We start from the raw sequence: 17,281 nt of genomic DNA, 5'->3' as shown, positions 1-17,281 counted from the left end.
CAACCTTTTTCCCACCGTCGCTTTGAAATAATTGTAGATTTTATTCAGTGTTGTATTTAGAAACAAATTTTTATCATCACATAATCAAACATCAGGTTATCTGAGCGGCTACAATGACGTAATAAAGAAAGTGTTGAATGACACTCGATGCCAGGTCACAATGTGCCATGAGTAAAAGCGATTACAATTAAGCTGCTTTTGCGTTTTCATCACGAACGTTCTGTAAAGTCCAAGTTGAAATCACTTTCCAAGATTTGCCATCCCTTTGCAAATTGGCGTATTAGTAGAAGGTTGGCGCACACTGCATCAAGCGTCATTCAAAACTTTCTTTATTACGTCATATGAGCGCCCAGCCAACCTGATGTTTGATTAATATGAGTAAAAGCGATCACAATTAAGCTGCTTTTGCGTTTTCATCACGAACATTCCGCAATGCCCAAGTTGAAATTACTTTTTAAGATTTGCCATTCATTTGCAAATTGGCATATTAGTAAAAGGTTGGCGCACACCGTGGTAGCCATCTCTTCTCAGAAAGTGTTGATAAATAACGGTCTGTTTAACTGTTGGACTAGGCGAAGAATGTTCACTCCTGGTTCGTAGCCGTTTGATTTTTATCTCGTTTCAAGCGAAAAGCTTTAGCAAGATGCTGTTGAGTGAATGCTGCCAAATGTTTCCAGCAATCTAATTCACACTAAACAGCACTAGGCTACTTTTGTAATGGCATGATATGTGATATGTTTTCTGCTGGGTTGGTCAGAAATAAAAACAACTGGTCTCATAATCATACGTCACTGCCTATATCCGCACATGCGCGAGTTGGTGGGAAGGAAAGATACGCGCTGAAACGAATCGGCGTTTGAAAACGCGGCGACTAGCGGGAAAAATACTTTTAAATTTTTACTTTCTTGGTTCAGTAAATTTCAATTGACAAGTTCCTTTCCCAGACAGCAAATCCGTCATTTTTACATTGTTTCAACGTTTTCAGACGTTCAATCAATGTAAAAATGAGGGATTTGCTGTCTGGGTTCTTCCCTGATAGCTTGCTTCAAGGACAGCGACCCTGCTCACTGGTAAGGTCAAGGAGAATGCCAGCCGATGGCAATCGTCATTTTGACACCACTGGAAGTTCATTGCCACTTGAACAGATGTTTGAAACAAGTCTGGTGATGGCGAAAACAAATCAAAGAAATTCTCGTCAAAACGAAATAATGTTTCACATGATTTCTGATTTTTTTAGTTAAAGCAGATTTTCCTGTTTAACATTGAAAACTGAGAAATAAATCTAGGAAACTAATGAGGTATGAATTCCAAAGTGTCAGTGTCTTACAGAGCAAACCCGACAACGAATAATGCTTATTGTTACGCAAAACAAACTCAATTGTTGGACACAAACATATTTACGAGTTCAAAAAGCAATGTTCAGCAAACAGGAATGATTAGGAACAATCAATAACTCGCTTGATTATCCTCTATCGTTGATACAATGACCCTCAGCCATATTCCTCTGCTACAGATGTCAAGCGTGGATCAGCTCGTGTTCTGAGCGTGATGCGGAAAAAGCGCCAACCAACAAGGTCACGTGACCATTATGACTACATAAAGCGCAATACAACAAGCTGCTTTACTTCAGGCTTGCTCAGTTAGCTCAGGCTTTTGAATTGATTCTGTTAGCTCTTCAATAAAATTATCGAGTAGAAGAATGGATACCACTGTTTTCCACACAACATCAGCTTGGATATCACAAGGTAATTAAGTATATACAACTAGGTTGATTGATGGAAGAAACCTATTAAAGCTGTTTTAGTTTGATACGTTGTGTTGTGATCTGGTTTCGTTTCTTTGTAGTTGGACGATTGAAAGCTAACATTTGTTTATAGTATCTCGAAATAAATGTTAATTGTAATGAGCGCGTTGCAAGGATGCCTGTAACATTAAGGTTGTTTTTTTGCATCAACGTTATTTATTAAATTTCATGCCCGAATTTCATGTGCCAGTGTCAAGAACTGATGCTTTATTTAAAGAACACCAATGCTCGATAACAATAACCTTGCGTTTTTCGAGCCTCCTGGTGCGCTGTCTGTACAATTCCTAGACAACAAAACTCGTCATTTTTACATTGACTCAACGTTGAATCAATTCAAAAATAACGGATTTTGCCGTCTGGGATTGTTGGTGTGTGTGTTTTGCATGTTTGTTATATGCAGAATACTCGTCTACATTGCTGTGTTTGCTTACCTAATAAACATTTAGATTTCATAGATCACTAAAACCATTCAGCATCTAACTAGATTAACCCTATGGTTGTATGGGCTATAGCGCAGCTGTTAATCTTCATGTTTCGTCAGACAGCACTGGAAATGACATTTTTGTTTTTTCTTTAGGTTCAACTGACATTCCATGGACAACCGAGTCCATAGTCTGGATCCTTATTGTTGGCTTTGTGGTTGCTTTCGTTCTCGCGTTCGCAGTTGGCGCCAACGATGTGGCCAACAGCTTCGGCACCACTGTAGGCGCTAAAGTGCTTACTCTCCGCCAGGTAAGTGTGAAGTTTTCGATTTTGTTAAGGGCTGATGTACTAATCAACTGTTCACTGAAACCAGGCAGATATGAGCTAGGATCTTTCGATTAATTCGCATCTTTACGAAAGGCGTGCATATTGGCCACCATTTTCGAAACAACCGGTGCTGTACTGTTGGGCGCCAAAGTCGGAGAGACAATAAGGAAAGGCATTATAGACGTCACAACGTACGATGACGTTGACAATGGCGCCACTGTCCTGCTGCTTGGAGAGCTGAGCGCTATGTTTGGTGAGTAATCGGTAAAACGCAGCTATGCCTTCTCTACTTCCACTTCTTACAAAGCAAGACTTTTTCTTGCTTTTCATGAAGATTCAGCATTCGAGCATCCATTATTTTGTCATAACGAGTATCAGGGCTGCGAATTCCGACTTTGTCTTTGCATTTCCGTAAACAAATCGGTTCGAACTCATTGATTCAGGGAATTTGAAGAAAAATTAAAATACTTTTGGTCTATTGCAACAGTAAACTTCCGTTTTTGGCGTGGTCAGATGGGAAGACTAAGGTTTAATGTTGAGAGAAAAAAGTTGAAATTGACAAAAAGTTACCGAAATCGTATTTGCTAAAAGCAAAATGGAGACCTTGAGTTTGCAAGTAGTTTGTAAACGAAAATCGATTGAATTCTCAGCCCTGATAGCATAAACATAAGAATGTGGATAACTTAAACTATTTGAAGCTTCACAAATAGTTTCGAGAACTCGATCGCTAGCGGGTCCACGCGCGACGAGATCACGCTCATATGAAGAAGCATTGCTTCCATCGCGTTGATTTGCTGCTTGAGCTGCCACATGTTTCTTTCAGATTATTTCATTGAAGACCACGTCTGAACGGGGATGTCGTTCAGACGTTTCCTGGCCCGACAACCAGTGTGGACGATTTACTATTATTTTATCAAACATTTAAATTCCCTTAAAACTTGAAAGCTGATAATGATGGTTACTCCAGACCCAGAGTAAGTAAGGGAGCTTAATGGAGAATCCAGGAAGACAATCGACCTTTTCACCACTCGTTCTATTGCGCGGACGTTCGAGCAAAAGATGACCATACTCTGTCAGCAAATTAGCCATTTTTTTACCTTGATTCAACGACTGCAGATGTTGAATCAATGTAAAAAATGGTTGATATGATCGTTGACTACATTGTCAGGCCAGATGTTTTGTTGAAAACTATTTCTTCATTGAATCTTTTCATCGCAGGGTCCGCCGTGTGGCAGTTGATCGCAACCGTGTTCAAGCTTCCCGTGTCTGGGACGCACAGCATTGTGGGAGCTTGTATTGGCTTCTCATTGGTTGCTGTGGGGACCCAGGGAGTGAACTGGTACAAGTTGGGTTTTATAGGTGAGTTTGCAGAACAAGGCCATCCGTTGTTCGAATTCATGACATCGCTGAAAGATTTCCAACTTAAATTTCATAAAACATGGTTTTAATTGCATTGCTTTGTGTTAGTTTCTCATCTTCAGAATACAGGGAGCTTTACTTTCCTCGTGGTAACCTTTCCTTACCGGTTTTAATCATAAATATCCTTTTTGCAGTGTTTGAGTGGTCAAACAATTCCCATCCTATCGAGGCAATTGATTTATATTTGTAAAAACATTGCCTTGTCTGTGTAATTATCGTTGCTTGGTCAACTTTGATTAAACTCGTATGATTTACACCTTGGCATTGTTTGCGAGCTACGTCATAAAAGCTTCTCGTAACTGGCGTATTTGTTGCAGTTGGAAGTTGGTTCCTGTCTCCGGTGCTTGCCGGGCTAATGACCGTGGCACTGTATGTCACCATCAGAGCGGTCATTGTCAACAAGGTAGGTGAACATCGGTTTGTGGATGTTTTTATTCATATTTTAAAGTTTGCCTTTAACGATTTGTAGCAATGCATGAATAGACTTTTAGCTCAGTGGTTACGCGGCTCAAGATCACGCGGCGCTGGTTTTTTTTTTTAGGGGGGTGGAGGGGGGGTGTACGCTTGATTGATTGATTGATTGAATCTTTATCCTCGGACTGGGAAAGCTTCTTGCAGAGCTTAATCCTGGCAGTTTCGCATACTTGTAGAGGCTTTGAATCACTGACGCAGGCCCGGTCACCGAGATTGACAGAGTGAAGTTTCCGATTGTTGAAGTCTTGTTGCCGGGGAACTATTCCATCCATTAGATGCCGCTGAATGGAGAGCAGTCCTTAAGTGGTAGTAAATCCCTGATCTCAATGGTACGGTTGTAGATTCTCGGCTGGTACAGTGTTAGGAATTCGGTAGTACTAATTGCTGTGCCCCTGTAGATTCTCTAGTAGTCACAACGCATTTCAGGACTGCTCTCCATTCAGCGGTACCTAGTGAATGGAATAATTTTTCGGCAACAACACTTCAACAATCGGAAACTTCACTCTGCCAACCTCGGTAACCGGCCCTGCGTCAAGGTCCTCTACAAGTATGCGAAACTACCAGGAATAACCTATCAAGGCTTTGTCAGTCCGAGAATAAAGATTCAAAAACCAACCGGTCAATGATACAGAACAGGGAAGAAATATTTCGTCATTTTGTCAACGCGAAGCTGTCAACAACTTTGTTGGAATTGTTGTTGCACTTTGTGCCTTTGTTGATTTCGTTGAAAGCCGCAGCATTGTTGCGGTGGTCAGCAGTTTTGTTTATCGTAGTTCCTAATTAAGCCATTATGACATCACAGAAGGACCCTGTTCGCAACGGCCTTCGTTCGATGCCCGTCTTCTACGCGATCACGATCGGGATGAACGTCTTCTCCATCATGTACGCGGGAGCTCCATGTAAGTGCTTGCTCTTCTTGTTTTCTTATCATCTTCCATTGTTCTTAAACAATCGTCGCTTTCTTGGCTTCATGTTCTCTGAGCAAATCCCGAGCTACTTCTCATGACACGTGATGCATTTGCAGTGATCGGATTGGACAACCTGTTGCCATGGCAACTCATCGTTATTTCTCTCGCTTTCATGGTGGTCACGTGGTTATTTACTTTCTTTTTGATCGTCCCGAGGATTAGACGGAAGATTTCCAACTTGGAAAAAAAAGGTGAAATATTTCGTTGTGGAATGAGTTTGTTGAACTGTTAGTGGTTGCTGGATGGTTCTAACCAGTTTGGTGAGATGCTCCACCTTGTGGCCCATCGTCACTTTTTGCCATTAACCGCCCCACTTTATGATAATTCAGATGACGTCCCAAAAGACAACTATTCGGACAAGTTCGCGGTGGTGTGCGATTCGGGGTACGATACTCCCATGGGGGGCAACGATATAACGGTGAGTCCCCGGTGGTTGAACGATATGATTGTTGCAAATGGGGCCGGATTAATAAACTTTAAAATAAACCAGCTTTCAACTTTCAGACCATGCAGAGCAGCTTCACTACCAACCTCCTCGATAAAGTTGACTCGTTGCGAAGCAACAGTGACGTCAGCACTGCGTCATCAGGCTTCGAAAGTAAGTATGCGTTGATGTAGTTCTTGTTGTAAGCTCAATGTTTGCTTGCTTGTAGAGGCTTTGAACCACGGACGTGGGCCCAGTCACCGAGATCGACAGAGTGACGTTTCCGATTTTAGTGGTTTCTTTGCCACGACAAAGTCATAAAACTTGGTCCAACAATCTATTGGGCGAAATATTTCTGCTTCGGTCTTTTGCAACTGATGAAATCATTGAATGTTTCTCAAAAGCTTTACCGTACGTTTTTGCACCATCGTGTAGCGTTGACAATGTAAAAACTTGGCCACTGAGAGAATGCTGACATCAGCGCTGAGGCCGAACATTTATCGCGATTGCTCAAGACAGGCATCGTTCGGGCGGTCATGCGTAGACCACGCATCTATCACGCCCACGGCATGCCTTCGACACGCCCACTGTGACGTAGCTTCCTGCCGGTTGCGCGGCTTTTAATTACTGGAATTACAGGAGGGCTTGTGCTCAATGCTCATGAGCAGAAATATTTCATTCAAATTTTTACTCGGCGTATGCTATTGTCTTTCATGCCATCCTTGATCACAACCTAGTCAGCAAAATATTGGTCGTTTTAGCATCGATTCAACGTCTACAGACTTTGAATCAATGTAAAAACTAAACAGGATTCATTTTTCTAGCTGGGAAGAACCACTTGTACAAACGCCGGTTTAGAATGCCAGGTATGCTAAAACAACACTTCACAGCATTCCCAGTCAAGTGAGTTGGATTGTCTTCCACGCGTCTTGATCCGCGGTTCTGACGCCATGGCTACATGATAGCCGTCAAAGCTGAAGGTTACGTGCTGTCCCAACTTTCTGGAAGGATTCGCACAAGGCTTGGCATCTCTCAGGGAGGTTACCGTGGGTAGTTGCCGCTTCAAAGTCTCACAAGTTGTAGACGGAATCGAAAACCAGGCAACTTCAATGAATCATAGTTTTTATCCTTCTCCGCTTGTATCTTCAACCGCACTACGACAGTATTGACGTCACTTTAACGAAGCTTGTCTTCTAAACAACTAGGCCTCTTCATGTGCGCACCTTATGCCATGCGGTTCTTGTAAAGAATCCCAGAAATCGTGTTAACCACTCGGGCCTGTTCAACATGAATTCCTTTCCGCTTTTTGCTCTTATCTTTATGACATCATAGCCCACAAGACTGTCACGGGTTGCGCAATCCAGGCAGGCCACGAAGCAAGATATAGTCTGACATCACGCAACCGGTTATTCTGGCTCAGTTCTCTTCCCCATTTTTTCTTTGCTTGCCACGTACCTGCAGCAAATGGCGAAACATCAAAGGTTTTTGGTCAACTGTTGCCACATCAGTGCGCAGTCTTTTGCAGCAGATTTCAATCATCTGTATGAGTTTTGTATCGAAGAATCTCATGGCGCTTATGATGGGCCGTGCACAGCACTTGACTTTCAGTTCTATGTTCATCTCGTTCCAACATTCGAGCATTCACAAGATGACTTTGGATTGAACTTGTCGAAGATGTTCCACCATGTCTGTTGCCATGACAATCTCACTATCATCGCTTTGTATCTTGTTTGATGTTGTAACAAGTTTGTAGCTTGGAATGTGGTATGCCAGACCTTCCGCAAGTGCTCGAAACTGCCAACACGACTTTGATGTCATAAAGCACGCGCCATCCATGCGGTGCATGACGTCATCGGGCAAGTCGATCAACTGCCGCCCAACAAACAAGTTCTGATGGGTTTGGATTTACGACGTTGGCCGCTTAATGAGTCCCTTTCTCCTCTATTCACCGAAGCCGTAAATTATTCTGTTCATCCAGTGTTCCTAGTTACATAAATACTGGAATTCAGTGTCAGCAAGGAATGCCAGGCAATCATTAAAGTCATTCTGCGCTAAATTTTCTTTCAGTCTGTTTGCATTTATAAATAATTGTTTATGGCGTTGATTCCTAACCCGGGGTGGCCAGCATTGGGTGATGCTCGTTTGAACCCCTTTTTTCAGTTTTTACTTGTGGAATGTCATGATTGGTGGGCCTGCAAAACCCCAACCTCTGTGGTGTGTGCTGACAGTTAAATTTATTATTTCCTTTAGACAAATTCTTGGAAACTGATTTGCGGGATTCCAACGCAGACGATGTTGCACAGAAGGTGAGTGTAGAATTGTTTCAAAGATCAACAATTTTGATCCATCGTACGTTCAATGTTTTGCTCAAAATTTCGAAAACACAGAATTATTTTTAAGTACTGTATTTGTCTTCAAGTTTGAAATCTTATTTCAATCTTTTCTGTAAAGGTCGAAGTGTTGATCTAATTTGTGGTGATGACATCACCCGTCGATTACGCAACAAAGCGGTCTCGCGGCTGGCCAGTTAACCGACCGAAGCAACGTACTTGCAGTGACGCTTCGAAGTTGAAATAACTGTTTGTTTTTTCTGAAATATCAACCGTTTCATCGAATTGGCTTCCGGTCACGTGGTTGAAAAGATTTTCAAACTTTTCTGTATGAAAGTTATCGGCTGCTCTGTCTGAGCGCCAAATCTCGAATGTCTGCTGTCGCTTGGTTAATTCATCATTTTTTTTGCAGAAAATTCTCAGCAAAAATGTAGAATACCAAAAAAGTCAAGACGCTGCAGAAAAAGTGAGTTACCAAACAGGTTTGATTCTTTTTGATTTGATGCAATTTGCATGGATGGACAGTGCTGGTGAGAAGGTTGTTCGGGCCGGCACCAGTGAGATCTTTGTACCCCAAATCAAACACTTCTAAAAAACGCTTTGTATCCAAAGAATATGCGGTGGTTTCTTCTTTCCTAAGGTCTTTGGAAATGTTGAGGCCCCACCATCCCGGACCCAGGTCCACCCCCTTATCAACTCTACCGCATGTAGGTCGTTTTGGTATGTCAGATTCCACTCATATCTAATATCTGTCTTACCCAGGACACTTCCGAATCGACGTCAGAGGACGAGGAAGACACCCCCTGCGTCCGTCAGCTCTTCTCCTCTCTCCAAGTTCTCACCGCGTGCTTTGCCAGCTTTGCCCATGGCGGAAATGACGTCAGGTAACCGTGAGCTTGACGTCACTATGATATCACAATTACGTTGAAATTTTACCAAATCTTTGGCATATGTATTATATTTTGTTAAATTCAAAATATGTGATATCCTTCATTGTTTTGGCAACTTAACTTCAGTCAGCCTGGCTTTCTGTAGTCCGCCATGGTTATATTGTTTTTGCTGCAAATGTTTTATGTTAAACGTTCCGTGAATCCATTACTTTGTTTTCATTCCTCAAAGCGTGTTGTCCTCTGCATCGCGCGCCGATGTGATAAGTTCATACGATGCGTGACACCTCCAGGTGGCCTCCTTGTGATCTTGAACGGAACTCATGAACTCTCATGACGTTCTTTTGAACGAACACGATTGTTGTTAATTGATTGAACATTCCAGCAACGCCATCGGACCCCTCATCGCTCTCTGGATCGTCTTTTGGTCGGGGGAGGTCGTGCAGAACACCTTGACCCCTTGGTATCTTCTGGTGTACGGTGGGTTGGGCATATGTGTGGGGCTATGGGTGCTGGGGAGGAGGGTGATTGAAACGGTTGGGAGCAACTTGACCAAAGTGACCCCATCCCGGTGAGTTACTTGCTTTATTTTTAATGAACTTCAAACCTTTTCAGGTTCAAAGGATGAATCGTTGGCTCATGACGTGATGTTCTATGTTTGCAGCGAACTAACTGCTTTCCAACATATTCAGTTCAGTTTTTGTTTATTTTATTTCCTACCATTAAAACTATAAAGCAATCTTGTCATGACATGACAGAGGTCTAGACGAAGGTAGAAGCGACAAAACGCTATTCCTAAAGTGTGCATCGCTATATAAAGCCACACATCACGATTGTTGCAAGTTGTCACGTCACAATATCATTTCATCTTTACAGCGGATTCTGCGTTGAACTAATGACAGCTGTCACTGTGCTTGTGGCGTCCAACATCGGTCTTCCAGTCTCCACCACTCATTGCAAGGTGAGATTATCCGGGAAACTTCGAGGCTCATTGCATATTGTTTGCTTACCCACCAATAATCGGATTGTAAATCCGTCTGTAATAACTCTGCTTTTTAAGGCCAATTGATTGGCGCATTTGCCATCCCCTACGTCACACCGACCTGCTGACGCACTTGAGCTTATGTAAGATTCAAACCTTAATATTAAATAAGTGAATAAAAAAATAACAGTTAACCTCTCAAGTACATGTAGCTCCACACAGAGTGAAATTTACATGCCTTTTGACTCTTTTTTATTTCTTTAAAAGTATTATTGACTCAAAAAGAATGTCTAAAAAGACATTACGAAAAGTAACTACGGACAAAGGCCAGTGTTTCGATCTTCAGATCTCTTCAGCGTAGTAAAGTGAAAGTAGAAAGTGTTGTCTTGAAGCGTTGGTTGAGATGATGATTTGAAACTTGAGTGATTGTTGTGAGACAATGAGACTGGATTTAAGTTTTAAATTTGGACCTCAGCGAAACGTAGTTTTACAGCCTATTAAAAGGTGTGATTTTTTTTAAGAGAATTTGTGCTAAGAAATGGCAAGAATTTGTTAAAAATAAAAACTAGAAAAAAAGACAAGAATTTGCAACTGAGCTAGGACAAAACAATCATCTGAGATGGATCTAAAATACAAGAAATTAGATTCTAGCGGCACATATAAGAAAATGAAGGGGTGTACCAGCAAACATCTATAGGATTGGCCCATGATACAAGAGAAGGATCCCCAGAGGATACAAACTGATATGAATGAATCAACAAGTGAATAAAAAAATAACAGTTAACCTTAATATTAAATGTTTGATATTATCATGTACATCCTAAACCAAATTTTATTTGAATAAGTTTTTTGTCTTATAATTGCTATCTAGCATGAAGCCTCAGGTGGCACGTGACTTCTTCATGTTTGTTTTTATGTTCCATATCTCTGATGCACATTTCTGTTGTAATCTTTTTAGGTTGGGTCGGTTGTTTCTATTGGCTGGTTGAGGTCACGTGAGGCCGTGGATTGGAAGCTGGTTGGAGGGATCGCCCTCGCCTGGTTCGTCACTGTCCCCGTGTCTGGCCTGTTTAGTGCCGCCTCCATGTGGATATTGATGCAGATCGCGTTGTGAAGCTCAAGAACACCACCACGTGTTTGCTTTTTATGCTAAATTAATCGGTTGGTGTCGCACTCGTGATGACGCTTTCTGGAATGTTATGACGTACACAAGCCCTCAACTAGATTTTATATTTTTATAGCCAAGATTCATAGTTTCCTTTTAAGTCTGAATCCCTTGAATCCGACCGTTGGTTGTTCATGGATTGTCTCAATGTACCACAGGCGTGACACCCAGCGATGCAATTAGGGACCTGGGAAGCAGACCCACCCGGCCAGAAAATCAGTGAATCAATGTCAGCTGGGAAAATTTCGGTTTCTATATTTCGCAAAGGTTCAATTTCTTGCATTAGCTACCCACGCCAAATCATATCTTAAAGAAAATCTTGAAGAATTTTTGCAGAATTTTACCAGAGACAATTTTGCATTTGTTTTGTGGAAAAGACTATTTTACCACCAGAGGGCGACTTCGCCCCAAGTGACTCATCACTGATGCGGAACGAATATTTGTTATTTTCATATGATCGAGCTCGTCGCTAGCTTCATAGTCTTGGTGCCCGCGTTATTGTTACATCATAAATAAGTTACAATGAAGATTCGACACATGCTCAGGTTGTTTACAATATGGCGACCGACTTCTTCATTCGAAAACCTGTCTGTTTGAAGACTTTTGCCATTATGCACGAAATGTTGGAAAAGCATTGAAACTTGTATTATTTAATTTTGTGTGTCATCAAATGAGTATTGTTGACCAACAATTGACTGCCAATTGATCAAATGAGTTGAATTGAACAAGTTTGTTTTGAAATGTATCGCAAAGTGGAAACAATAAACTTGTTAGAAAGTTGGGGATGTTGTTTTAGTTTTTATATTTTTATTCTCGGGCTGACAAAGGCTTTTGGGTCATTCCTGGCAGTTTCGTACACTTGTAGAGTGGAGGCTTTTTGACGCAGGGCCGGTCACCGAGATTGACAGAGTGAAGTTTCCAATTGTTGAAGTCTTGTCTGTGAATTATTCCATTCTCTAAGCTGATGGAGAACAATCCTAAAATGCGTTGCTCAAGCGCATATCTCGGGAGCCGAACCAGCGCCTCTGAGTCAAGCGCTTAACCACTGAACGGTGTTTCCTCCCATCACCACATGGAGGTTGCTGGAATTGTGAATGAGCTTCAGATAAAGGCATCACTTATGAACGGATAATCCTATCATGAACCATCTTGCTCGGCTTTGTGACCAAGCAGTGTTGGTTCGACTCCCGGGGTGTGCACTTGAAAGCTACACTTCAATGCCATCAAAGAGCTCCCCCCAGAGGAATTTATTATTGTTCACTTCACCGCATGGTAGAGCCACACGATAAGTGGAATGCACTGCAGCAGAATGGGGCATCATTTCATCTCAAATTGAATGGCCAATTACTGCTGCGAATGTCACGTTGTCGCTGCTTTTCAATGACGCATTATAAAAATATCTTGGCATTCAAGTTTCTGTCAGTGTGGAAAAAATATGTCATGCGCTTCATTAAGACTTGTTTCTCAAATGCTACGAACATTATCACAAACTGGCAACCCTGAGAAGAACGGAAAGGTCTATGGTGAGAGCAATGTGTGGGGTGAAAACGAGAAGGGAAAAAAGGACTGAAGAATTGTTGGATATGCTAGAGATGAGAAAGACCAACTGGCAAGGGCAAATGGAGTAAGATGATATGGTAGGGTGTGTCATACTTTTGCAAAAATTTATTTTTTATCGGCTATGCTAAAAAAGGTGATATTTTAATGACAATAGCAAGTTCTGATAATTTGAAAGAATTTGAAGAAGGTCTACCTACATCGATTTTCACTTGAAAATCTTCATTTTTGGCCAAAATTTTCATTTTTTAAAAATTTTCTTGATTTTATAATTTGATACCCAACAATTTTTTTCAGCTTTTTTGACTCCAGTATGGCTTAAAATAGTTACACTCTCCCTCCTAAATGTGGTTAAATGGCTCTACCCTCCAAAAACATTCTTGTAAATAATGTCAAAAACCAGTGAATTTTGAAAAAAAAGCCAACAATAGTCTCCATTATTGACTTTCTGATTTGAGGGCAATGAGGATGCTTGTGTTTTGCAGAATATCAAAGAATATGATTACATTCTAAAACAACATTAACAATAAAGTGATAAACAAAAGTTTACAAGATAAATATGTGATAAAGTGATTAAAACACCTTCTCCAAGTGCATCAAATCATTTGTGATGCAGTAATGAACTCTGGTTGCTTGATAATGGTAGCTTGAAGGTTGCTGGTTTTCCAGTTTGTTTGGGAATGAAAAACCAAGGAAATAGTAGGCTTTCAAAGATAATTTAGCAATATCCAACACCAATGTATAGAATCAATGTGAAGATTGCTGATTTAACAAAAGCCAGCTTTAGTTCAGATTGGTTTAACCTGTTCACTGGGTTCAGTGATCAGTTAGTAGCATAAGATTGTTAAATTTTGCAGTAGCCTATGTCTGCAATGTCATTCAAAGCTTATCCAGATCGCTTTTTGATTAGATTCATCAGGCATTGTTTTAACCAGGTATACAGTGCTCGTACAATATAAGTTATAACTTAAGCTAAGCATTCAGCTAAGGTTTACCATGCAAAGTAACATACTAAGCACAAGCTATTACAGGTAGGCTACTGCAAAAAGTTTAGTCATTGTTTTGTTTTTGTTGTTTCCAGATCATTTTTACTGTTAGTAAAACTTGACTGCAGTTTTAATTAAACAGTCATTATGGCTACTGACACAAGAAGTGCTTCCAGCTGTCATTTAAGTAATATGATAGGATGTGGCAGCAAGATGCTGCCATCAGAACTTCCAACTGTCAGAGATGTGCTGAAGCTGGGTCTCTTTTCGTGAGAAACAAGTGAGACTAATCGCAGAAATTATACACAGAATGAGCTCATTACAGATATCTACAACCAGGTGTATGCTCAGTGGCAAAAAACTAATGCCCTATTCAAATTCCCTGTCATTATTGCAGAAAAGAGCATTATGAACCAGTTAAAAAAACTGTGGAAAAGAGCAAATGAGATTGCAAGTGGTAAGGGAAATACCGAAGCACGCCAAAAGTTTCTAGGAAGCATAGACTCATTGTTTGACATCCTTCATTGCAACTGTGTTATAAAAACATGTGATGAATGCTAATGTGGTTCGGGTTGTGAAAAAGTGGTTCATATTTTCTGTACCTGCACCCGTGAACACAAGATTCCAGTTATGGATTTAGAGTACATCAAGGGACAAAGGGAAAAAAATAGCAGCAAGGGGCCCCATCAAATGTCTCATAAGGATGTTCCTGAAACAAGAAAACAAATTGCAAGTGCTTTAAATCAAAAAAGGCAGATGGAAGCCAGCGAGAAAAGAAAATTTAGACTAGAAAAGAAGGATGAAATGTACGAACCTCAAGAAGAAGAACAAGATGACTATCAAGCAAACGAAAGTCCACAAGATAATGAATTTGTTACAGAAGCTTCTGTTGGGCCTTCTACTATAAAGCGACGTAAGCGTAACACAGAAAAAATACCAAAACATTGCATTAGCTAGTTTACGACACAACACAGGCTTACGAGAGGCAGCTGAAATAGCCAATGCAGCTTGGATGGATGCTGGGATTATAACAAAGGATGACCTATCTAAGGTGATTGACCATAACAAGCTCAGAAGAGCACAAACAGAAGTGATGAAAAGCATCGAATCCAAGCTTGAAGAGCAGATCAAAATGGAAGGAATTTCCTGTGTGTTTTTTGATGGAAGGATAGACAATACTAATTCTTATTTCTATGTTGAAGGATCCAGCCAAAAGTACCCAGAAATGGTAAAGGAGGAACATTACTCGGTGTGTAGTGAGCCAGGAGGAAATTTTTTATTTCATTTTACACCAGATACTGCAACTAAAGAAAAGAAACATGCTGAAATCATTGCTGAGAAGATATTCGAGTGGTTGGTCGAAAGAGGATTGGACAAAACTATCCTGGCGGTCGGCGGTGACTCAACTAACGTAAACACAGGTTGGAAAGGAGGAGTAATGCACTGTTTGGAAACTAAATTGAACAGAAAACTGGTTTGGATAGTTTGCGACTTGCACACTGGAGAGCTGCCTTTCTGCCTTTGAGGCATCTTATAATTGCTCTTGATGGAAAGACTGTATCTGATAGTAAGTGGTCTGGACCCCTAGGCAAGATGTTAGACGATGCGACGGAGATGGAGATAAATCCAAGTTTTCCCACGATTAGTGGTGGTCCAGCACTTCTTAATCTTCAACCAGAAATTATAAAAGATCTGTCTACAGATCAGTGCTATGCATACAAAATCCATGAAGCTATAAAAACTGGTAACCTCTCACCATCTCTTGCTCGCATGGAAATTGGCCCTGTAAATCATGCTCGCTGGCTCACTACCGCTCTTCGATTCTGCCGAATTTGGATTTCCAAGCATAATTTAAAGGGAAAAAAGCTACAAAATCTTCAAAGCATTGTTCAATTTATCATGGGGGTCTATCTTCCTAACTGGTTTAATATTAAAGTGAAACATAAATGGACAGAAGGTCCCGCCAATTTGTTGTTCATGCTAGAACAGATAAGAAAGCAAAAGACTGAAGTGCAGCAGCTGGTCATTCCTGCAGTGCAAAGATCAGCTTGGAACGCCTTCAGCGAGACAATTTTGCAGGCAATGCTTTGTTCCCAGGATGAAAGTGAAAGGGTTTGGGCCGTTAACAAGATCATTGAACTGAGAGGAGAAGGAGAAAGCAAAGTCGGAAATGAAGCAGTGCGAGTGAGACGGGTGGAAGAGATTAATATCGATGCAACTAAGATTTCAGACATGATAAAGTGGGAAGCATCGGCTTATGAGCCACCTCTTACATGTTCTCTTACAAGCAGTGAACTGAGAAAGTTTTATGCTGTTCCTATGGACGTGCCCATGTGGTCTAGCCACACACAAAGTGTTGAGAAGTGTGTAAAGATGGTGTCTGAAGCAGCAGCAACTGTTTTTACACAAGAACGAAGGGAAGGGTACATCAAATCCCAGCAGGTTAGCCGTATGCTGATGTCCAGAAATCATTCCAAACAAGACATAGCAAAGTTGATCCAGTTTGGCAGTTTCGGAACAATTTAAATATTCATTTTGCCAACTTTTGTTGTGTTTCTGTAGTTGTGCAACAATTAGTGTTTTACGATGTGTTGCTGTGTTTTAAATGTTTTTTCAATTTTTTTTAATTTTTAAAAAAATTGAAAAAACTTCAAATTTTCTCGAAATTTCAGATGCAAAATGATGTAGGTAAACAAACTTCAATATTGCTAAAACTTTTTTCCCCAGTACTAGGCATAGATTTGCACCATTTGTTGGGGTAGCCGAGAGAATATTTATACAGATTCTAAAAATCAAAAAATATGACACACCTTAATGATATGGACATGTGATAAGGAGGGAGGAAGGAAGTTTTCTTAGAAAGGCACTAGATCTAAAGGTGGATGGGAAGAGGAAACGCGGTCGTCCAAGAAGAACGTGGAAACAACAAGTGAAGGATGAATTTAAAAAAGTCGGACTGAAGGAGGAAGATGCAAGGGACAGGGTGAAATGGAGAAAAGGGATTAAAACAATTGCTGCGCGGAAACAATCGGCCACCCCCACTAGTGGGGAACAAACCGACGATGGATGATGATGATGATTATCCACACAAAGTTGATTTATTTGGCTTTCACAAAGCAATACAGGTTGTTACTAAGATCCAGGAATATTTAAAGAAGGGGATACAATGACTTTTATTACGTCTGACAATAGAAGGGCTTTTGTTTATCATAAATAATCCCAGTATATCGTAACATGATAATTGGCACAGATAGTAGATTAATTAATCTTGTTATGATAACCTGCATTGCGCTATTAGCAGTAGCGCCGGCAGAGGGGGCAGGCGGGCCATCTGCCCCCCTCCCCCCAATGTTTTGGGCATCATCTTTTTAATTTTATTATATTATAACATATTGTTATTATTTTTTTAATATTTGGATCCCAACCTGAAGTCAACTGAAGTTACAAGGGGGGGGGGGGGGGGGTAAAAGCTTTCTCTTTTATTTTTAACTTTCTCTTCTTGCTGCTGTTATTCTTACGATTTTGCGATTCTATT

The 17,281-nt window shown here is 40.9% G+C and overlaps 1 protein-coding gene across 1 annotated transcript; it reads left to right on the top strand.

Moving 5' to 3' along the window:
• Window positions 1-1,637: 1,637 nt before the first annotated feature.
• On the top strand, window positions 1,638-11,985 carry LOC145782591 (sodium-dependent phosphate transporter 1-B-like). Its single transcript, XM_082594404.1, has 15 exons — window positions 1,638-1,745; window positions 2,382-2,536; window positions 2,648-2,807; window positions 3,773-3,913; window positions 4,291-4,376; window positions 5,250-5,346; window positions 5,472-5,606; window positions 5,745-5,833; window positions 5,920-6,013; window positions 8,090-8,145; window positions 8,582-8,635; window positions 8,932-9,053; window positions 9,442-9,627; window positions 9,933-10,017; window positions 10,997-11,985. The coding sequence occupies exons 1-15, from the start codon at window positions 1,700-1,702 to the stop codon at window positions 11,150-11,152; spliced, it is 1,662 nt and encodes a 553-aa protein (XP_082450530.1). The 5' UTR covers window positions 1,638-1,699; the 3' UTR covers window positions 11,153-11,985.
• Window positions 11,986-17,281: the final 5,296 nt, after the last annotated feature.

This window comes from Aplidium turbinatum, chromosome 13 (genome assembly GCF_918807975.1).
Source record: "Aplidium turbinatum chromosome 13, kaAplTurb1.1, whole genome shotgun sequence".
NCBI lineage: Eukaryota > Metazoa > Chordata > Ascidiacea > Aplousobranchia > Polyclinidae > Aplidium > Aplidium turbinatum.
The sequence above is the reverse complement of the archived record's forward strand: the minus strand, read 5'-3'. Positions and strand labels throughout refer to the sequence as shown.

Coding starts and splice junctions, on each gene's coding strand:
- LOC145782591 (XM_082594404.1), top strand. CDS start 1,700: ATGGATACCACTGTTTTCCACACAACATCAGCTTGGATATCACAAG. Junction 2,537..2,647: donor AAGTGCTTACTCTCCGCCAG/GTAAGTGTGAAG, acceptor TCTTTACGAAAG/GCGTGCATATTGGCCACCAT. Junction 10,018..10,996: donor TCTCCACCACTCATTGCAAG/GTGAGATTATCC, acceptor TAATCTTTTTAG/GTTGGGTCGGTTGTTTCTAT.